Here is a 23,388-nt window from a genome sequence, read left to right on the forward strand (position 1 = left end):
GTGCGATATTCAGCAAAGTGCGTTGACAGTTTTATAATGGCGAAAAAGAAAGCTTCAGGCCCAGTCCTTGGCAGGCAAAAATCACAGGAAACCTTGACGCAAACATGGCGGCGTGCTGTTCGATCACTGCTGACACTGCCTCGACCCCGCCTCTCCTCTTACTCCAGTACAGTAAAACACAGGTGCAGGGAAGCACCCAAGAAGAAGTCCACTTTACTGACACAAGCCACCAATATGCTCACTGTGCTCCTTCCACAGTCAACTGATGTATATATATACTTTTTATATATAAATATATATATATATATATATGGATTAATTCACATGGTAACAGTTGCAACAATTTCTGAATGGTGGTCAATATCTGAAAACAGAGGGTGGATCAGAAAAACACAAGTTTATGTCAAAGTTGTAAATACAAAGTCAACTGAATCTTTTTGTGGGAATTGTGGAAAGCTACCACATAAAATAATAATAAATAAATAAAAGACTGGAACAAAATCTGTCGAAATTTGCACCCGTTTTTGCAGTGATTCTAAATATGTATATATTTGTTTGCGAAGAAAATTAATTTTTGCGTGGAGAGAAGATAAAACGCTTGTAAAAATTTGGCACAAGCTCGTCGTCCTTTAGGGTCTAATCTCCCTTTTGCTCTCCGAGTGTGCTCTCCTAAAGGAGGCAGGATTTTTGTTTTGTGCCGTGGGCGTGAGGAGAGAAAGCTGAGGACAGTTCCCCGGAGTCCGGACACCAAGGCCCCCAGGCCTCCACAGCTCATAAACAGATGTGTCCTTGTCCCCAGCCAAGCGCAGCCACTCAAGTGGCAAAGCAGGGGCCCAATAATTGTGAAGAATTGAAAGCTAAATATTGGCTTTATCTCCTCAGTAATAAAAGGGCCATGAAATTGATTTAATGCTGCAGCGCTTCTCTTGGGTGGCTTCTTACAGCGTGAGCACAAAACAATGAGCAGCAGCCATCTATTAATTAACCCACCTAATCCTGCAAAGTTAATCTCTCACCACAACTTTGCCCGCAACTAACTTCCAAGCCAGTGGGTCTATTGGGGGTGTCATGACAATGGCAGCGAGGGGAAGATGGATTCAGCACTTAGGAAAGGAGAGAGGGAGAGAGTGAGAGAGACGGGGTGAAAGAGGCGGAGAGTGCTGCATGAAACGCTGTTCCGGACCGCAACCATGGGGACACTAAAAGTGGAAATGCAGGGGGCATGGCCATCATTAGCATAGTATCAGAGTTGATTTGTGTTTTTTGAGAAAAGAGGCGGAGGATATAATTTGAGCTGTTGGAATCAGTTCCTGCTCTGTTGTAGCTGCGGTTGCATAAATGCGGCTGATTTCAGTTGCCTCTCTGTTGTCGTTTTTGCCTCTTTTTCTCTCTCTCTCTCTCTCTCTCTCTTTCTCTCTGTCACCAAGCCACCTTAGTCGCTTATTCTCTCCTGAGCTGTTAGATACAGTTGGGGATTGGAGAGGTGGTATTTCTTTCTCTTCTCCACCTGCCTGCCCATCGCAGCATGATGGCACCTCACACCCAATACGCACGTTCGCCGTCATATTGTGTCGACATAGTTGTGAATTACCACCTTCTCAGCCGGCTGATGAAAAGCTATGTGTTTTTCTCTTTGGCTGCAGCTCATCTGACCCCCCCCCCCCCCCCCCCCCCCCCCCCCCCCCCCCCCAGTCAGTCTATTGTGTGAGCCCCTCTTCGTAGAATAGCAGTACAAGGCTGGCTCGGAAAATAGGTCACCCGCTGGTGCTCCTCTCACCTCCACAGCATTCAGAAAATAATCCTCTGAGGTGTCCTGTGCCATTTTGTAATGTCTAAACCACAGTCCCTGGAAATACGGTCAAAACACAGAAGAAACAAACACAATGCGCACACACAGGAAAAAACCTAGAAAAATTCCATTTGAGGTTACACAGAGATCTTTTTCTTCTTCTTCTTTTTTCCCCCGCTAGTGAGGAAAGCATTTCCTGTGGAGATAATTTTAGGAGGCTGATTAGGCAAAGAGGGTGTTGAGCCCAGAGTGAGGAATCTCATCACCACTACTAATGACATGCCGTTCCTGTGCTGAGAGAGGAGCCCAGGCCCTTGGCATGGACTCGCCTCTGTCAGCCACCTCTAACTACGTTGTTCATTAAGGCCAACAATGTAATTACAATTCACAGATACTGCATTGGCTTAATTACTGACTGATTATTAGTTTGATATTTGTCGGATTAATCAGACCCTAAAGAAGTGGTTTTAAATTTACATAGTGTTAAGGTCTGTATTTTATCGGTTAATCATAAACTGACAAATTCGACAGATTTATGAATGTGTTTATAGATGTACGTTTGAAGCCAGAGGCTTAAAGACAGTAAATGTTTAGAAAGGGGGAAAGAAAAGAGCAGAGACTTGTTCAGCGCCTCATATAGTCGAACAAATTGAAATCTCTTCTGAGTGACAAATCATCCAACAGATGGCTCCATCTGAATGTGGAAGATGGTTTTTTTTTTTGTTACCCCTACTGTGTATCTTCCAGCTGAATAGCCGAACATTTGGAATACTTTGCCTCTTGCATTACACTGGACTATTCTGACTCCATAGAAACTCGCAGTAATTGGGAAAACTCCTGAGTAAATGCAGGGATATTCCCCAGAGGTCGGGCTATTATGCCCGTGTCTGTGCTGCTCAGAAGTGGCTGTAATCTTTCATCCGAAGAATGTGACATAAACACACCCCAGAGCCAAATTCTTCCACTAATATAATCAGGGAATTGCAAACACACCCAAAGTCAGTTTACAAACGCAAATTTGCTCCTTCTCAATCCGACAGGAACCTACAATGAAAACAGTATGAATCAGTAGTACATATTAACAATCATATCATCAATTATACGTCACTGTTGTTCTTAGGTGTTACAATGATACGTTTATGTTTTTGTGTAGTTTTTTATATCATTTGATGTCTCATGATGATCATTACAGGGCCTGAATGGGTGATCCATAGGCCTGAGACGATAACTACTTTTTGTTGCACGATATATTGTCCTAGAAATTATTGCAATAAACAATATATATATATCAACAATATAATATTATTTTTTGTTACTGAATCGTGTGAGCTCGCAGCGGAGGCCTATTGGTTGTAGCGCGTGCAAGTCCTACACAATTTGTGTTGCTGCGGAGAGAAATGTTATTCAAAGTTTAGACTTGCGTTTAGGCCTCAGACTAAACAAGCAATTTGAAGACATGTTGCCTGTAAAACAAAATAAGTCGATAACGTAATTATCGAGACAGGCCTAGTGATCCACCATAAATAGTGATGTTTGATCACATTTACAGTAACAGAAGGACTTCATCTGGATGTCTGCTCAGTCAACCGGTTACTGAAGTTAATTTCGCCTGTATTTAATCAGGAAGTCTCTTGAGATACATTAAAGGTCCACCGTACCTAAGAGTTCTTTTAAACATCTGTGCTCTTTCTTTTTTGATATTTCGATGGGTTGCTCCCGGCTCTCTTTGCGTCTCGGTATGGATCAGTGGGTCTGCAGGGTTTTGAATATCACAGTGGGTTCTGTAAGAGTCTGCTGATAGATGTTGCCCCGACATGAGCCCCCTGTCTCTGACAGCTACAGTTTTATCCCGTAGCTCAGCGCAGCTATCAACATCCCCTTGTAGCTCTGGGGCGTACTCATCCATGAGCAGGAAGTGATGTAAGTGTGTGTATGTGTGTGTGTATGTGCCTGCAGGCTTCCCAGCGACAGCGTACGGACCGGTGGCGGCGGCGGCAGTAGCGGCAGCGCGTGGCTCAGGTAGGGGGGCCCGTGGAAGAGGCGGCTACTTGGCGTACCCACAGAGCACAGGGCCAGGTAAACGCTCTGTCCATGTTCTGTGTGGCTGCTGCTCTCTCCAACTTCTCCTGCTCTGCTTCCCCCCATAGACATAGATCCCCGAGTTCCCATGCATACACTCGGCAGCATTAGACTGACAGATTCGTATACAGTACACACACAGTGTAGATTCTATCCACAATTACTAAACATACATGTACACGGCTCATTTCCAACGGGAAGTTAAATTGCTCAAGGGCGTAAATCTCTACTCATGGCTCCAACCAAAATGGCCGTTTATCAACTCCTTTCAGCCTCTTTGAAATAAAAAATAATCGCGATGCTTTCCAGCCACAACAGAACCACTGCTGCGACAATGGCTGTCAAACATTGGCCCGTGGTCTTTCAAAGGGTTCACAGGATCAAAGCAAGTTAATTAGATGAATTTTTATTTTGAATTCTACCTTCATTGCCACGTTGAACAAAACTTTAATCAGATGTGGTCCAAACGAGGGTTCTTGACATAAAAAAGCAAAAATGTCTACACTTTTCATAGATCCTAAAGAAGTTTATTTGAGCAGCTCAATGTGCTCGTCCTTTAAATGTCCTTGTATCCAAATCTTTGGTCAGTACAATAAGTTTAAACGAAATTGTGAAAAAATTAAAGGGGGGAATACTTTTTCACTAAATATTTCATCGCCAGATTTAACATTTTCCTTGCCAGATAATAATAATAATTTTTTGGGAATTTGTTATGATATCTTCTAATGGCATTTAATCAGTCGCAGAACCTGGGCGCATTAACACCATGCACATGCTGCGATCGCACAGGAGAGTAAACGTCCTCGTGAGAGAGCGTCGCGCACAGCTCCACGTGCACAAGTGCAGGGCCACGAGCACGGTGCTGTGATTCCAGGGCCTGTCCCTACTCGCCTGCTCGCAGCTGCTTCACTCCTGCAGGTTAAATTGACTTCGGAGACTTCGACAGTGGCTAATGTCTGTACTCCTTTGATTGGTCGCTTTCGCCGTTGCCCATAGCCTCTGGCCTCTTATTTGCAGTTGTGAACATTCATAATAAAAATATTCACTAGTCACAATGTATTTTTCAGTATTTAAAATTGCATTATCTATATTTGAAATATGGATATGGTTATCTAATACTGAAATTATTACAAGTTACAACTGGATTGTGTTTGGAATTGGAATATTTCCCCATCTCCTCCATCTATTGCAGATATCAAATGTGATCTGTGGATATCTGAAATTAAATACACACGAATTGCAAATGTGAGGTTATATCTGAAGTGACAGTTAGGGATTAGCAGAACTGTGGATATCAGAAATGTTCTTTTTGACTGGGAAGAATTTAATTATACCTGCACTGTATTGCAATATAACTCCATTCCAGCTATCAAATGTCATAATAGAAATTCCTTTTTAAGGATTTTTATGTAATGTAGTTTTGACTAGTACAATCAGAGTTGCAGATATCTTATAATATGATTTTTACCTGTAAGAAAGTGGGATTTCTTTAATTACCATTCAGGCTAGTGAAAATATATTTTTGACTACTGGGAGAGATGCGATTATGGATATTTAAAATGTAATTTCGGAGACGTGTGTAGTCCAACACGACCAACACCAACCGGACAGGTCGCATGGAGCAAGAGATTATGCGTGTCAGCGATCAAACCAGGCAGCCAATCAAAGGTCATGCTCAGTGTTTCATGTGACCAATTGAAAGAGTGGCGATGTTGGCCGCTGTCCACGCCTCCAAAAGTCTCAGAAGTCCGTTTACCGTGTGTTGTGCGGCTGCCAGCACGTTGCGTGGACGGTTTTCTCTTCACAGTATGTGTTCATATCGCTTGCATGCGCATGGTTTTTCATGTAAGCAGGTTCTGAGTCTGATTAAACGCCTCATGTTGTGATCTCCATCCACGGTAAATTAATCTAGTTAAAGTAAAATGTCAAGTTGCTCATGGTTTGTAGCACAAAGGTGGACCGGCCTTTACAATAGAAGTGAATAGGAAGACATGAGTAGCAAGTCGCAGCTTTTCTACCGTTCTTCCCGTACTCCTTTCTATCTAGTCAGTATGATACGATCGTTTTAGAGTTAGAGCATCCTGAACCTTGGGTTCATTTGCAATTGATTGTTTGTCCTGCCGTCGCCACACCGATTAAAGTACAGCCTGTCAAATATATATGATTAAATACAGATGTCAAAATGATGAAAATTAAAAGATAAGCTAATGCCTTTGCGTTAGTTTGAACAACGTCTGTAGAGTTCTACCTAAAAATACACACACTAATAAATATGGTACAAAATATCTGTCAAGAGATTTGTACCACAACCAGGAGGCAGGTTTCTCTCTGTCTTTAAACACAGCATTGATTAACTCGTGGGCTTCATTTAGACATCCTGCCTCTTACCCGCTTACAACTGTAGATCCTTCAATAGGTGTCAATAACAGCTCCCCTGACTGAACACACAGCTCCAGGCTTTTGGGGAAGTGTGTTTTTCCCTAATCAGACACACGATTAGATGCTTGGTGGGAGGAAGAAAAAAAATCTGCTTTAATTGTAACTCGGATGTTTGTCCGCTCCGTGCAGTCATTCACGGATATTAAGTCCGGAGACACGACGTTTAGCGCCACGCGCCGTGTTACCTGGAGATGCACACGCTTGCACACAAACACACGCTCACCACTCGCACACGCATCCAAAGGAAAATTAACCCACCCTGTCCTCGTTTGAACCTGATTCAAACCGACAGAGGGAACACTGGAAGGCCAGTCAGATGCTCTTTTCTTTTACATCGGCCCGTTTGATTTTGCATTTTCAATACAAACCATTTCCCCAACAATTGTGGCGGACATCACCGAAGAAGCAGGACTGCTGATTTGTGGTTAGCAGCAGCCAGGGGAGCGAGAGACATGATGGCGACTATTATGAACAGTTTAAATTCTGACAGCTGCAAAAGGAATGGAGACAAGTAAATGATTATGAACCAGGGGGCTGAGGGGGGTGTGGGGGGGGGGGGGGGGTAGACATGTGAATAGTGACATCATGGTCTTGTTTTAGAGGACTTAAACAGCCTTGATGCAGCTTTAAGGAAAACGTGTCCTCGATATGTGGCAGAATCTATAATATTATCACAATAACAGCAAGTCTGGGGATTTAAATGTGATAAAAGTCATTATTTATCTGTACCCTTTCATATCGGCTGTATCCTATTTTATTAACTGTGCGTGAAGCTTCTCAGTCGTCCAGGTCGGGGTATTTTCTCAGACGGAGGTTCCCAAAGAAGTTTAACCGCTCGTCTGAATCGGCTTCTTTCTGTCTGAACTGTTCTCTTCGCTGGAGAAAAGTTACAGTGCAGTCCATCTTATGTGGTTTGTGGCTTTTGGTCAAGAGTGGTTGATGTATAAGAAATTCTTGATGATGAAAGTTGCAGTGTTTGATATTACGCTAATAACAAACTGCGTGGATGGATACATGCGGCGGTCTCTCCTCTCTGGACAGACACGGGCAGCAGAGAGGACGTAGATGGTTCAGCCTTGACCTTCCTCTCTGTGCGTCATCCTGGAATGTCGCTGCCTTTTCGGTCTTATCTCACAAATTTAATTTGCACCCCATTCCGCTCCAAATCAGCTCAGGAATAGCAAATGTAGTGCGTTTAGTTTTTGTGGGGGTTTTTTTTCTTTTGTTTTCTTTGCTAAATTCTCTAATTTTAGTGCAGATGAGGGGTTTTGCTCAAAGAAAAATCTCTTGTGTGATCTAAGGGTGGATTCTTTGTGCTTTGACTCCACCTACAGTTCCCATAGAGCACCACATACTGTGTGCTTTGTCCACCTTGACCCTGTCGGAGGGAAACAGGCGGATGGCAGCGAGCCACCTAAGAAACCAGAGAAGTTCATTTGATAAAAACACTAAAGCAAACCATCATTAAAATGTTCTGAAACAACATTTTCACACGTGAGCCCCTTTTTGTAGTTTGAGTCGAGGTTTCTCTGGGAGAAACATTTTTGACTAGATGTCGCCTCTGTGTGACACAGAGTTGTTGTGAGAGTGTGGGAGACATTTTTTTTTTCCATTCCTGACAGAGAGCTCCTTCAGCCGACTCCCACTGCTCAACGGACGACATGACAGCGCGCTGACTTCCCTCTCTGTGACAGGCCGCAGCTGATGACAAGGTGTATTTTAGACTTCTCACTGTGGCCCTGGCACTTGCGGCAGACTACAGCGCGCCACGGCTGCAGCTGTTGTTGAGTATCATCAGAAGAAAATCCGACGGAGATGCCTCTGCGCCATCTTCTTTATCCTACACGCTGTATATGTTCATTCTGCTTTGAGCTACCAGAGAACATCTTATTGTGTTGTTTGGAAAATGGACTTCTCCAGCAGTGCAGCAGAATAACATTTAAGTATTCCTGGAGAATTGGTCATACTAGCAAATGGAATACTCCAAAAAAAATGCAAGGAGGAAAATCCTTACTATGATAGGCTTAACAGGATGCTTTGTTTAGTCAGTTCAAGGTGGCGTCAAACCAGAGGTGGGTCTTCAGTCTGTATTTAAAGATGGCGAGGCATGGTGTTGACTTGATGTCGACCAGGGAGCAAGTGGTGAGGACATTTGAGAGACTGGCTCCAGGCAAGAAGCAGATCAGACCCATCCGACGACTGGACAGAGTTTAGCTTCGTCGGGAGGTAGGGAGCTGTCGTCCCTTACTTGGCTCTGTGAGCCCGGTTCACAGTTATGAACCTGATTTGAACTATGAGTGCCAGTGGAGGATGGGGGGAAAAAAGGGGGGGGGGGGCAGTCACATAATATCAGATGGAGGGGCTGAACATCTGCATAGTTAGGCCAGCGAGGAGGAAATTGCTAATTTGGAGATGACTAATGCATGCACCAGCACCTGGGCTACATTTTGGACAAGTGTGCCGTGCTGAGCTTCTGCCGTTGATATGACGGATAAACCTGCAGAAATTGTTCACGGTTGCCACATTAACTGAGACTCCCGGGTTGGTTGTTCGTGAACCGAATGTTAACAATAGACATTTGAATTTCGTTACTCCAGCGGATGAAAATGGCATGAGAAGGTCAATGGACGTGCTCACTCCTTAAAAGAATTCTAATTAATTATTTGGGCTCCCTTTATTTCACAGTCAACGTTTCTGAAAATCTCTTGTCAGAGGACAAAGAAACATGCGGGGTGATGCAGATGGTTCTGACAGTCCGGGAACTTCCCATGTCCCAGTCTACCCTGGAGGAGTGTAGCTCCTGAGTCCTCTGAGCTTTCTACCGAACTCAAATGTCAGTCTCAGATCTTGACTTTACCTGCAACGTACAGAACCCCCCCCCCCCCCCACCCCCCAGACATACATTTAGAGGTCTGGGTACTTGCAGTTAGTCTGACATGACTGTGGTGTACAAAACTGAAATAGGGTTGGCTTTGTTCAGTGTTGTGCTGAAATTGGAGTATAAATTGCAGACGTGTCCATGTCCAGTTTTATTGGGACTCAAGATGACCTTCACCTTTTTTTTCAAAACCACTCGTCCCTTCAGGTAGATGCTCGTCTTTTTTGTTTTGCTCCCTCCTTTACTCATCACCTATTTCTTTTTTTTTCTCTCTTCACCAATGAAAATGTGGCCGTGCGTTTGACAGACATTTCCAAATTAAGATCATTATCAATTCCCTCCCCAACGAGCTCTGTGATCTTCAGCAGTGCCTGAGAGGAGACCGTGGATTGGCTGCGTGCACTGTGGGGCTTAATCATTCTGGCTCTTTGCGAGCTCAGGTCCATTTGTCCCAGATGCTAATCTGCACAGCTCAGCTCTGAGGCCAGAAGCGCTCTACATGTATTTGGTGCAAAATAACATGAGCGGACATGCCAAGCGCATCCTGCTCTGGGTTTTTTTTTGTTTTTTTTTGTTTTTGTCTAAGGCCCAGGGAAAGATGTGACACATCGGGGAGGGCAAAGTGTCCCTTTGTGCCTCCACCACGAAGCGTTTGGCTCTCACAGCTGTGGGTAGCAGATGCTCTAAGGTTACAGGCGCAGGCCTTCAGGGACATCACCACTCTGCCCTCCAGGGGCTGCATACATAACACGCTCTCCAAAGAAAACTTGCCGAAAGACTCTGCTGGAGGAAGGCAGCTTGTCGTCAGTCCTGTATTTTCAGTTACAAAATACTGAACGTGTACAAGATTTTGTTTTATTTTTGAGACATTTGAAGCGACACAGATTCATTTGTTTTTACATAAAGATTGCAAAGTAAGTAAATTGTATAATTTGCTGCATACCTACTCAAATGCAGATGTTAACATGTACAGTTTTATGAGATTAATGCATCCAAATAAAATTTTGTAAGATGCAAGGGGATTTGGGTCGCCATTTGAAAAGGTTACATGCTCTAATGTTCACAAAAGGCATCAATGTTCTCATACTGCCCATTCCTGCAGCTCCTCTTTTCACCCTCCGTCTGAAACACCTGGATTTATTTTGGCCCCGCCTCCCGATAAACCCCAGTCTGCTCTGATTGGCCAGCTGGCTCAGTCTGTTGTGATTGGTCAACTGATTTCAAAATGTGTAGTATATGTCACGACCCTTCACCGGAAAAGAGATTCTCAGATTGCAGGCGGGGTTACCCAAAAAGGAGTCCAACTGTGACATCAGAGTGGGAGAGAAATCTGAACCAGTTGTTCAGAGCTAGGCTGTGGGGTTTAGCCAGCCCACAAAAAAAAAACAGGGTGGTCTTTTATCACAGTTTGTTCCACAGATACCCGCATTTATGTGCACAAACATTGATTTTTGCATAATATGTCACCTTTAACGTTGCAGTGTCTCAGCAAGCGTTGCTGTGAAGCATACTTCCTCTTCCCTCTGTATGTAAATGACCATTAGATGCATTTCAGTCAGGGCGAGTCTTTGATTTCTTCAGACCACATAACCCTCACCAGACATGTCTGGGAAAAAAAATGTGTTCAGCCAAAAGGCCAGGGCTGTCAGCTCTGAGCCTCCTCACGATAGGATAATCTGTGCCGACTGTCGATAACTGAGTGCCCTTTCTCAGTCCCAACTAGACCACATCCCACACAGGTTAAAATCTGCATTAAAATCATTTAGTGTGGCCTGTGTGGACTTCCCTGCAGCAAATTAGTGTGAACTGGTTTACTACACTGTTGCACATTGTTTCACCCACAATTCTGTGTTCAAGTTTCTGTCTTTCCTCTGGAACTTTCCACAGTCGTCTCATCTGAGGTTGAGGGTAAATAGAAATCATCAGCTCTGTTGATTTTGTCCATTACCGGAAAGAACAGCTAGAAAGGGGAAAAGCGGGCATGACATGAAAAGTAAAAAGAAAAAAACAGAGGTCTGAGTATGGGTGAGTAAATGCAAGAAGAAATCATCTGTTAAAATTCATTAGCCAAGCTTCTCTGAACACAAAATGACAAGACATTAAATATGTATTATTTATGAAATGTCTGTGCTCTCTGAAAAGGGTGTCTAGTGCTGTTAATTACTCAGCCATTCATTCAGAAAAGATTATTTCAAATGGAAAGTGAAAGCAAGGCTAGACAGCGAAAGAGCTGTTAGTTTCTTTCACGCTATTTTTAAATGACATTGGTGAAAATGGAAAAGCTAATTATGGTAGCTCTAAAATTCAAAGCTAATTTGAGGAGCGGCATGTCAGGTTTATTGACATCTTCTGTAGATTGATGTGGTTTGATGGCCACCGAGGAATCTCACTGGCGCCACGAGGGAGCGGAGGAATGAGTGCATGAAAAATCACTATATGCAGATATGAAAATGACTTTTGGTAATAGATTTTTGTATTCCCCGGTTCCCCAAGAATCCCCGCGTGTTTGAATAAAAAACAAGTATATTCAAGTACAGTAATATCATTGAAAAGTCAACATTTTGTTGATGATCAGATTAAAAAAATAAAGTATTTTTAATTGATTAATTTGCTGATTTTAGCAAAATCTTTAACAATCACAAATATAAAAGAAATATATGTTTTGTTGGTGTGTAGTAAGTCCCTGTATTAAGAAACCTGTCGATCGACATTAACAGATGCCAGCTTTTTTAATGCTTGTGCTTGTGAGGTTATTGTTGCGTTCACAGATTACAGTTCACTGATTGTGCCTTCAAACATGTGAATATAAATAAGGATCATCACGAACTCTGTGCAGATCACCGGCAAACTTGAAAAACTGAAAGTCGCAGCAGGCCAGAGGGCATGACGCCGTATTTTATCATCAGCGTGATTAGTTTTATTTTCCAACTAGTGGGGGGGGGGGGGGGGGGGGGGGGGGGGGGGGGGGGTGCAGCGGTACTTTCAAGGTTTGTGGTTCCTCCTTAAAGGCAGTCACCTGGCAAAGTGGGAACGAGAGCAGAGCATTTATCCACTTTAAGAGAGCCACCCCGATGATGTCAGTAAGAGATGATTGCAGGACACTCCCTTCGCCATCGCCTCGCAAAGCCCGCCTTGGTCACCGAGGGCAGAAGGCAAAGAGGATGGGGGTAGGGGAGATAATTATCAGTATAAATGAAGCCCTGCGAACGATTCGCACCGCTAGGTTCCCTGATCTAGTCTCCAAGGCAACCTCACCACGCTCATTTGTTTTGTAGATGAGTAATTACATCCAATTAGTGCCCAGTAGAAGAAGGGAGTCCAAGAAAGGCCCATTGTTCTGGATAGATTGTGTGAATATTAATAGTGGGACGGTCTGAGGCACAGTGATATGATCGGTGATACTCATGCAGCTGTGGGCGCACGCTGCCCAATCTCATCCTGCGTAACGGATCAGATAGCCACTGATGAAAATATATGGCTTTGGAGAATATGGGCCTGCAGTTTGTGTCTGAGTCGTGCCCGCGTCCAGCTGCCTCAGTCCGGTAAACTGTGCCTCTTTCCCGCGTCGGCCGGGCCACACCTGAACACAATGCAACGGCACTCGGTGACGAAAAGATTTCTCAAATGTCTTCCCCTCGCTGAATGTGGCGTAAAATCTGGGAAGAACTCTCAGCGTCGCCTATCATACGCAGTACACGTTTTTCCGTAGGTCAACGTTCACCAACACATAGCAGTGCCCTGTATGTGGTAGCTGGGGTAGATTTGAAGGGGTAGAAATTAAAACCGTGCGGATGCAGCCCAATTTTAGCCGACGATTGGTTGCTCCTGACTCTGAGTGGGGCTGCTGTGAGATTAGCTGTCAGAGATTTTGGTCCGCTGTCTCGCAGTTTGAGCAGTTCCACAGTCCAATTCCCTGTATTGCTGCTGTCAAGAGATTCCCTGCAAGCTGTAGTGAGTTTGTTTTAATATGTATGGTATTTTACATGTTGAGGCTGGAGCTGTTGTCTGCTGTGATTTAAAACTGAACTTTGCTGCTTTTTTTTCTTCGGTAAACATCGCTGAGGAGTGGTCATTTTATTTAAATAAACTTTATTGGAGTTGTCAATGGGCAAAACCAGTCGGGGGGTTCCTTGTTTACATTCAGTGCGAGCCTCAGGTCGCGGCCGGTCAGTTGAGTCGTAAATTATGGGCATAAAAGTCGCAGGTTCCAGCCAAGCAGAGAAGCCCTTTAAAAAACGTATAATGTGTGTTAACACGGCGTACAAGATTTGAAAACACACACACACACACACACACACACACACATACACACAGTGTCTGCTCAGCTTAATGTGGCTCGGTTGTTTACAGCTGCAACCTTATCTCAAATGGAAAATAGTGTCCCTGTCCCCGATTTTGAAGCTACACCCACTTTAGTCGTCTGCTGCTCAGAATATTTGGCTTGAAAATAATACTCAAAAGTTTTTTATTGTGAGGTTAGTCCAAATGATCATAATAATTGTCAGCAGTCTGCAGCATGCAAATCAGACACTTCTTTTTTCATAAAAGTAAAAAAACTTGTATTCACTCTGCCTTATGCATGTCATCTAACCCCTTTCAATAATGCTTCAAAAACACAGAGATTATACTGATTACATCATGGTTCATTCTCAGTTGTGTTCTGTGTCAGTTTTATATTGTATGAAAGTGAAATATGTTGAATTACAGTTCACTAATGAGGCATGGTGAAAGTGTTCTGCGCTGGAGAGTAACGCCTGTCTGGTTCCACTCTTTACATTGCTCCAGAAGCCTGATATATTTAGAAAAGGCTTCCTTATGAATTCACAGTAACATGGTTTTTGCTATTGTCAAATGTCCCCCCCCCCCCCCCCACATTATAATTATTCCATTGATCCAGTTTTCCTCATTAGCAAGGCCAATCAATTTTCAGTGACATTTGTCTAAGTGAAGTAAATGGAATGATTGCTTCTTGAGCTTTGTTCAATGTGTCAGGCATTATGTGACGTACGTGGGAAGCCTGCCATATTTGGAGCCTATAATTTGATGAGTGGGCAGACAGCCCACAAGTGGTGAGATCAGAGTGCTAAAAAGCATTGGCGGGGAGAAACATGGCTGGTGCTTACATTCCATTTGGCAGAAGTGCACTGTCTCACTCTGAATGGTTAGAGGTGAAGTGGCTTTGAATGGCTATTCAAAAAAGAAACCTAAAACACACACACACACACACACACACACACACACAGCAGGGGAAACCCAGCATGGAAAAGTCGGTGTCACCAATCTCAGTCCCTCCTGCGTAGATTAACTCTGTTATTATCAAAGGGACGTGCGAAGGAGCCGTTTCTTTTAATTGCACTCTTTATATGAGCAGCTTGTCTCAGATTAAGAGGACAAGCAATAAATGTCAGCACAACTTATTGCCAAATGTCATTTTCTAAACTGTTGATAATCCACCATCTGTGTCAAAGGGAGAATTGTTCGAGGAGGGCAGTCAGAGACGTGCTGCGATTGCAGAATGCCGATCATCAATAAACATGAATGTGTCTGTATCTCCCTTCACGGGGGAAAAAAAACCTTATGATCTGTTAGCTTTTAGTCAAAATGGGGGCTTTAAATTAATTATTGATCGGTGTTTGACTTTGTGTTTCATTGTGTTTAAATGACAAAAGCTTCCTTTAGGTATTTTGACAAAGAGACGTGGTTTGAAATGAGAAATGTATTGACCTGTGTTTTAACGATGCTTTAGTTTTCTCTCACTCCTCACTGATTGCAAGAAAACATGGGGGACACGGGTCAGTTATGCAAACATATTGAAAGCTGTGGCCCCAACTGTATATTTTATATTTTTGTGTGTTTTTATTGTGTTTTTATTTGTCCATTTCAATCAAGTCTAGGACTTAAAGAGTAAAGTGAGTAGGTTTTTAAATGTGGGCTTTCAGGGAGAGATAGTGTGTATCAGTACTTGTAGGGCGAGTGTACAGTATACCTCACAGCTGGACGTTCAAACGCCGGCCGTGGCCACAGGGCATGAGCTGCTGGGGAGGGAGGGCATGCAGGGCCAATTAGAGTGGACAAAAAAAACACAAGGGGTGCAATGTGAAAACGGTGACAGCCACCACCGAACTATGCCGAACAATCTGGACACTTGACTTTGACGATGAAAAAGTTGATTTCCACAATGATGGAGTCCCCTCCCCTCCCCCTCCCCCACCCTATACTGTATCTCCCAGGCCTCCCCGATTATGGGTTTTACTCTGCGCCCAGTGACCAGAGGGGGGGGCCCTGCTCCTTTGCTGACTATGGCTCCCTGGGGCCCCAAGCGGCTCAGATGCTGCACAGTGAGCATGCCACCTCCGCCTGCAACTCCCCCCTCCAGCACCTACACAGCCCGGATCAGTTTAAGAACCCAGGTTTGTATATGCGCATCTATCTCATCCACGTTTTTGACTTTTTTCAGTTTGATTCATGACATTATTCCATGCAGAATTTGTTTTATTCTTTTTTTTAATCAACTTTCTCTTGCTTTTGTAAAGGAAAAAAATCTCCCCCCTTCAAAAAAAAAAAAAAACCCCTATAAAACCGTCTTGCTGAAAAAATAGAATTGCATGTTTTTCCATCTTTTTTTCTTTTATGTAGATTTTCTGTTTCTTTGTGAAGTTATGTTCCAGCCCCTGCTTGCACACTGGGGGGCCGACATACAGAACAGAATGTAAACCTTCATTTGCATGTGAACTAAATAACTACTGATGATGGAGTTGACACCGGCCACGCTCTCAGAGCTCAGGCTCACGTGGAAACCTGAACAGCGTGCGAGAGTGAGTGTCGCGTTGTTGTTGAGCTCGACGTATTTAACGTGTCGAAATGATTGGCGCTATGTTAGTGGGTGAAATCAGTAGAAACGCGGCACAGCGTCGAACACTTAGCGGGCAACATTTTTGCGTAATAAAGCCATTACTGTACAACACAAGTATATTTTCATCCTCCGTGCTTGTGCTCTTTCTGATGTTCCTTATGTAATCACAGCTTTCAAAAGCCACAGGTGAGATTCCACAGCTAAGTAAAGATATACCCCACAGTGACATTTCAATCACTATGTCCTGCATAAAGAAAAAAAGACTATAAATTCATATTACTTCCTTAGACAGTCGTCTCCACAATTAGCAACCGCCTTTAACGTTACTACAGTAATTATATGCCGATTTTTTAAAATCTTTTTTAGCCTGAACGTGATCACGTTTGTGCTGACATGACGTACCACCAGTGTTTTTTTGTAAAGTTGTGAGCAAAGACGGTCTAGTTGAGACGAAAGCAGTGAGATTCTCGTGTGCGACTCGTGTGGTCCTGCTTGGCCTGAATCTGCCACTGTCTTCGATGTTGTGCCTCCATCTGCACCTCACAATAATAGACAAAAAAACAAAAAAAAAAGAGGATAAGTGTGGGACCAACTGCCTCCTGAAGTGGTCAAAGTGTTTGCCGGCTGCACCGGGGAAATGTTGGAATTGCCCACAGACGAACTTTAGCGCAGCAAATAGCGAAAGAACACAGAGGCAGTCTGTATAAATACACGTACAACTATACACACGCAGCTGATCTTCCGGAGCTCTGAAGCCGTATCGTCTTTGTCGTAACAGTTGCGCATAAGTGTGGCAGCACCACAAACATAAAGTCGTTGACGGTCCCCTTCGCTTCCCGTAGATCTGCTGAGTGGAGTGTGAAGGTTTGTATTTCATACACAGCTGCATGGCAGCGGGCTGAAATTACTAGCTGCATCCCTGTAAATGCAAACACGCCGACGCCATCGTCTCTGTTGGTTTTGGGACGCGGTGTTTGCGCGGCGTGGTGATTTACGACACATTATAGCCGACATTAGAGCAGAAATGATACTGAGTCAAATCAGGCCTGTGTCTTCTTTTGTGTTATCAGCGGCACGCCGCCTGCGATCGCGGCGTTCTATAAACAATTCTTATGATAAAGAGTAAGTCACTCCGGTGACGCCTGGCCGCTTTATTTATTATTATTTTATTATTTATTTTTTTTGAGATTTATTTGACTGGTAGAGCGCAGCTTTGTCTCGCCTGAGAGGACGCGTTCAAACCCCCACGAGTGAGTCCACACAAGCTTGATTGCTTACATTCTTGTTGTTTGTGGGAATACACTTTTATATTTGTCGCCAGCCTTGACCCCGTTGATGACTTCACTTATTCTGAGGCCGATGTGTCAAGTAGGCAAAAGCAAATACAGGTGGTTTTCAGGGAATGTAAATGATGTGTGTGTACATTAGCGGGCATATGATGATGGTGGTGATGATGAACTGGATTCATTATCCAATGTTTCATTTAGCTTTTCAATACTGTTGAAAGAAGAAGAAGACTCCCAGGCCCGATAGAGAGAATAGGCCAGTGTCCATATGGCCTATTCAAACCATATGCGGTTTGAAGGCAAATCTCATTGATCAGTACTTTTCTTGATGTGCAGTGCATCTGCTTTTCAGAACTACACTTAAGGGAAACTAATACAACTTGGAAAACACAGGGAGGCGATGCAGCATACGATGTTCTGACCCACATTGCACTCGGGTTTGTTTTTTGCTCCCAAAGCTAAATGCAGAACCAGTGCATCCCAGAAAATTTTAATTGGAAAAACAAACAGTGTTGAGCCACACCACCACGTCGCCAGTCAAAAGGACGGGGGGGGGATCGCCATTTCAACTGAAAAGATCCTTGATTGTATAATAATCCAGCCCAGCGGAGGCTGTGCAGGGAAGATAAGAGCAGTGGCTGCTCACTGTTTAAAGTCCTCACAGTTAAACAGCAGCGTCGACTCCACTCGATGTGTGTGTTTAGCGCGACGGCTCGAGGGGCCGTGCACGGATATCCAAAGTATGTTTTTCAGCGGCTCCCAGCGTTTGATGGATTGCACAGTGATTTGTTAAACACGATGACGATGATACACTTTGTGTGCGGCCTGCGTGCGTCTGCATCACAGCACCGCGGACGTACCGTCTGTGCGTGTCCCCGCCGAGGCTTCCTCTCAGGCGTCGCGGGGTTCATGAGCTCGTACACGCAGCCACAAGATCGAGCATTTTCTGTGGTCGGAGCATTTCTCTTTTTAATGCAGCTGTACAGTTTTTTTTCACAGTCGGTTGGTGAATAAGGGTGAAATGGGGGGTTATGTGAAGCGGACAGCGGCGGAGATTGCTGTTAAGAGATCACTGCATTTTTCTTTCTCCCCGACAGTTTTTCTTTCCTTTTTTTTCCTCCTGTATTGCCAGCCTTGTTGGCCTTTAGTAGGCATCAGGATTTTTCAAAAGGCATTTTATTAGTCAGGGTTTCTCTTACTCACAGGGCAAAGGTGGTAAGTCATGTACAGTATTTCTTTTTTATCCCCCCCTGAGTTTTGGTCTGCAGATGAACTCGGGTCAGGCTTTTATATTCCCCCCCCTATGCCTCTTTTTCCTGTCTCACACAACTCTTTTGCTTTACGACAATGTTACTTCAGCGAAACTGGAAGGCTGAAAGTGCGGGAAATATTTTGAAAAAGATCCGGCTGGTGTCTCTGAATCAGGTCCCATGGAAAAGCAGAAAGTAGTATTTCAAAAACATAAGGCTTCAGAAAACGCAAGTGAAAAATAAAACCCATCATATAAGGACCCGGCGTTGCTCTTCATATTGAACAGCCAATGTTGTTTATCAAGTGCTCCTTCACATTATGCATGGCAACATTTACGCTGCAACCTTACTAGTTTCTTAGCATGGTGGGAGTATTTCTAGCAATGTGCTCGTTTTGTGTTGTGCATGATTCTACAGAGTGAATGTTACTCCTGTGCATAACACACACGGCATGAAGATTAAATGCAGAATATCATACTGGATTCACCCTTAGCCTGTTTGTCCAAAGTCACGTCAAACTTCAACCCCGCACCATTTTGGAAAAGCAGTCTTCAGATGATATTGAATATGTTTGTGAAATCTGTGAAACGAACTGCCAGCAAGTCCTTTGAGACCAAAAAATATGAATCCAGTCATGTGTTCTCTAGATTTTTTTATATTTGTCCCATTGAGCCATAACAAGTCAGAACTGTACCGATCGCCGCTGGGTGTTTCTGAGCCGCTCCGCTCCCCGCTGTGTTTGTGTGCAGGCGCCAACCCGTCGAGGCCCGGAGGTTTTCCCGGTGCGAACAGTCCAGGGCCCGTGGCCGACCTGTACGGACCCAGCAGCCAGGACTCGGCTGTGGGCAACTACATCAGTGCTGCTAGCCCCCAGCCTGGCTCCGGGTTTGGCCCCAGCATCACAGTGAGTACTCACACGTAGGCCGGCTGCACTTTGAGCTCAGTTGCTGCTTCTGTGTCGGAATACCTGCACTAAAATTAGACACTAAGCCAATGCACACTGCCTGGGATTTGTGACAGTCTGTAAAACAGTGTTTTATCATAAAGGGAAGAGTTTACTAATTATAGGACTTTAATATCTGCCGCTGAATTCATCAAAGAGAACCAGCGGCTGCTTCTTAGCAAGTTCCCTAAATCCAAAGCAATCAAGTACAATCTACGTGTTGTGGGATAAACCTGGTCCTGGCTCTGAAAGTTATCTGTGTCAAATGCAAATCTTCATTCTCCTTAGCAGTTGCACACGTGACCTCACTTCAGACCCTGCGTCACCTTCCCAGAACACATTTCCTTTATTTTTAGAAACCCAGCCGTCCCGCAGTTTTGAGTTTGATCCGTCACCGGGACGATGCTTGTGAGCGGGTTTCGCTCTCTCCCACTCGTCCTCGTCCGGGTTTATGCTGTTGCTCTTTTGCTCCCGCTGATCGTTTAGCTGCAGGTTGCCGTGTCAACTCAGAAGTGTAAGACTACCGGGGCTGGCGGAGGCGACAGTGGGAAGGAGGCTGTTCTTAGTCTGACAATGTCTGCCTCTAAGTGGGTGAGCAGCAACCTGTTAAGGATCCCTCCTCGAGTGGCACGTCTTTTATCGTAGACCACATTCTTCTCGAGCACAGGAAAGATAGTCTTAACCGACAACAGTGATGTGGACGAAGGAAGTTTACCCGCCAATTAGATGCAGAAGCTGCCCCCTCCCTCTTTTTCCTCGAATGCCTTTCTCAGAATGCATGCCCAACACTGGAGCAGGTGAAGCAGTGTGGAGGCCCCCGTTTCTCACATCTTCTCAAAGCTCACCAAAAGTAACGTAGCTTAATAATCATTTCTACCAGTACGATCATTCACAGACAGAGACCCGTGAGCGCAGTGTGCTCATCCACTCAAAGTGTTTGTCATCAATCAGTGAATAACCGTCATAATCTAGTGTATTGTGAAGTTACACTACAGACAGAGAATCATACAGACATTCAAATGAAGCATCTCCGACCAGTCAAATTAGATCAGCCTACTTGTTAGTGATCCAAAGATTCCAATATGTTTAGGACCTTGTTCTCTGATGAGGGGACGAGGCTCACATTCCCCAAAAGAAAAACATAATCATGCTATTATATATTTTTTATTTTAGTTAGCTTGTGTGTTAGTCTACCTTGGACATTGCCGGATCATTAATTAAAAATTTGGCGTCCTGAATTATATGGCTCCTAGAAAGCAGCAGCACCGAGCTCTGGGCTTCAGCGCGAGGCCTGTTGAGGCATGTTTGTACCGTTAGACATGATTGAACTGAGTGACGCAGTTCAGGTTATGGAAATAACACCTGCGTTCTGAAAGAAAGAAAGACACAAAGCTAATTAATGCATGGCTTCGGAACAACAAGCGCATCCGTACAGCAAGCAAAGCGCTGCAAGACGACTACGGGGTGAAGACACTCTTTCCGAAAACTTTACGGCCCGCGTAATTAACTCGGATTTCCAACTAAGAAAAATAGTAAAAGTATAAGAAAGTTCTGTTGTTAAATTGAGTTGAAGGAATATTCATTATTCTTGACGGTCCGTGGTGTTTTTTTTGTTGCGCTCTTGTGCAAAATTGTGTTCTGGGATCCGACACTGTTCCTCGACTCAGTGGGAGTAACTGTAACACTTAAGAGGGGATGAAGTGATGGGGGGGGGGGTTTCACTGGGAGAGAGAAAAAAAAGCCGTTGAGAAGGCAAAATAACTCACCTTAATTTTAGTAAGTATGTGTAATTGATTAATGATATCCAAACAAACCCGGAGCTGAACAGAAAAATACATTTCATTGGCTTTTTTTTTGCCTCCTAAGCGAAGCCTCTCTTATTAATTGTTTTAGGTCCACTGGCTATCTGCCACAATCTGCTGGTCTCAGTGTCGGAAGCTAAATATTTGTTATGAAAGACCGAGCCTGGCTCATTTTCAAAGCAGATTTGCCAGCAGATAGTTTACAGATGGAAATGAGGCGATTTGTTTCCATTATTTTCCATTTGTTGCAACAGTTTTCCAGCCGCGGTTTAGTGCCGAGTTTCGACAAAAGCAGAAAAGAGTATTTTTAATGCAACACATTCTATAAATAAAATGTACCTTCTTCCTCATTTGTTTCTTAGGAGTTTGACAAAAGCAAAAATTAAAAGAGAAGAAACTCGTGTATTTTACCCACATAGTTAAGGACAAGGTTTTTATGATTCTCTCACAGAATGGAAATTGTGCCTGCGATACTTCTGCACAACTAAAACAGCGCTGCAGCGAGGTGACGTGTCGGTGCTGTGACCTCCCGCTCTCAGCGAGACGATCTCTCGGCTCAGAGCATTAAAACAGATAAAATGATTCAGAACCGAAATGCGCCCTCTAATTCATTTCACTCTGCGAGGGTGCCGTTGAACCCGAACACACGTAATATGATCACATGCCCGTGACCTCGTGGATGACTTCAGATTGGCTGATCTGTCACTCGGTCCTAACGCTCCTATTAATCCTCGCGGCCAACATCTACACAGCCACGGTGAAAAAACTGACTAATGAACCTGACTTTTTTTATACGAGACAATTGTCGAGTAATTAGTTGATTGAGGTGATAAAGGCAGATAATCGCTGTTGAAGGTGGTTCTCTTTTTACTGGTGTGTGTGTGTGTGTGTGTGTGTGTGTGTGTGCGTGTGTGTGTGTGCGTGTGTGCGTGCGTGAGTGAGAAATCGAAGATTCCTGCAGCAAAGCCTCCTGATCTTAGTGAGAGGTGTTTGTGACCCTATTCCAGAAATCAGTTCTGTATGTTAGCATGACAGGGGACTGTGTGTAAAGTTATAACCTCCTTCACAAACTTGTCTTTATTATCTTTACACTGAGGATCGTGTAACCTGGTCTTCTACATGGTCATAAAAATATGTTATAATATATATATTTATTTATTTTTAAATACTCTCCTTCTCTGATCCAGCCGAATCCAACTATTCAGATGAAAAACAAAATGATATGATTCTCACCTTTCTTTCCTTTGAAATGCATACTGACAAAAGCACTAACTGTACACTTTTAGGGCCCGTTGATTGCAACAGCTTTTACAAATGGATACCATTGAGCAGGTGGCCGGTTGCCATCTCATCAGAGGTATTGCATTTTATTTACTGTGCATTTCTGTCTCTCTCTCTCTCTCTCTCTCTAATATCTGTCCAGCACATTATTCATTGTTCATCCACCTCCCTCAGAATGACAGAGCTGCTAGTAAAGTGCGAGTGTGACGGATGGTGCATCTCTGTGGGGCGAGGTGCGATCTGTTTTATCCCCGAACAAAAAAAAGAGTAACAAAATATTATAATTCATTGACAGAATTTTAAATCGTTGGTCCGTTTTATTTGTGTGACTCGCTGTGTGGTTGAAGTTTATACTTGGTCACACGCGCACACGTACTACCAGCTCTGCAGTACTTCTCTCTCGTTTCTCATTAACATTTGGAAATGTTTGCATCATAAACAAACGTACATACACATACTGTACTAGTGCGCACCTACAGGTGACGCACGGTGCACGACAGGTATCTCATATACCTGTCCATAATGTTTCTAACCTGTTTGTCCCAAAGACATTACACGTCTTCACAGCAAGGACTTAACAAAAAAAAAAACATAAATCAGAAACTATTTTTACTGCCAAGTCAATGCTCTTAAATATTTCCCAAACATTAAATATGTATGAGCAACTGAATATTTCCCTTTAGTAATGTTTAACTTGTCATTGCATCACATCCTCACTAGTAACATTGTCCCTGGTGGATAACAGAACCTCTGTCATCTGTAAAAAAAAACAAAAACATTCAGGCCGA

At 43.8% G+C, this 23,388-nt stretch overlaps 1 protein-coding gene across 15 annotated transcripts in view; it reads left to right on the forward strand.

Annotated features, from left to right (window-relative positions):
- msi2b (musashi RNA-binding protein 2b) overlaps nt 1-23,388 on the forward strand; it is a 250,506-nt gene that overhangs the window by 220,686 nt on the left and 6,432 nt on the right. For 3 of the 15 annotated variants that reach the window (XM_035625454.2, XM_035625453.2, XM_035625452.2), the window contains exons 11-14: nt 3,746-3,865; nt 15,416-15,595; nt 19,324-19,478; nt 22,606-22,676. In XM_035625454.2, the coding sequence (XP_035481347.1) occupies nt 3,746-3,865; nt 15,416-15,595; nt 19,324-19,478; nt 22,606-22,647 (497 nt within the window). In that variant the 3' untranslated portion in view covers nt 22,648-22,676. Of the gene's footprint in view, nt 1-3,745; nt 3,867-15,415; nt 15,596-19,323; nt 19,479-22,605; nt 22,677-23,388 lie in introns of those variants that run through there. The other 12 variants (XM_035625451.2, XM_035625455.2, XM_035625459.2 and 9 more) reach the window with 10 other exon arrangements.

The sequence above is a fragment of the Scophthalmus maximus genome, chromosome 2 (assembly GCF_022379125.1).
Source record: "Scophthalmus maximus strain ysfricsl-2021 chromosome 2, ASM2237912v1, whole genome shotgun sequence".
NCBI lineage: Eukaryota > Metazoa > Chordata > Actinopteri > Pleuronectiformes > Scophthalmidae > Scophthalmus > Scophthalmus maximus.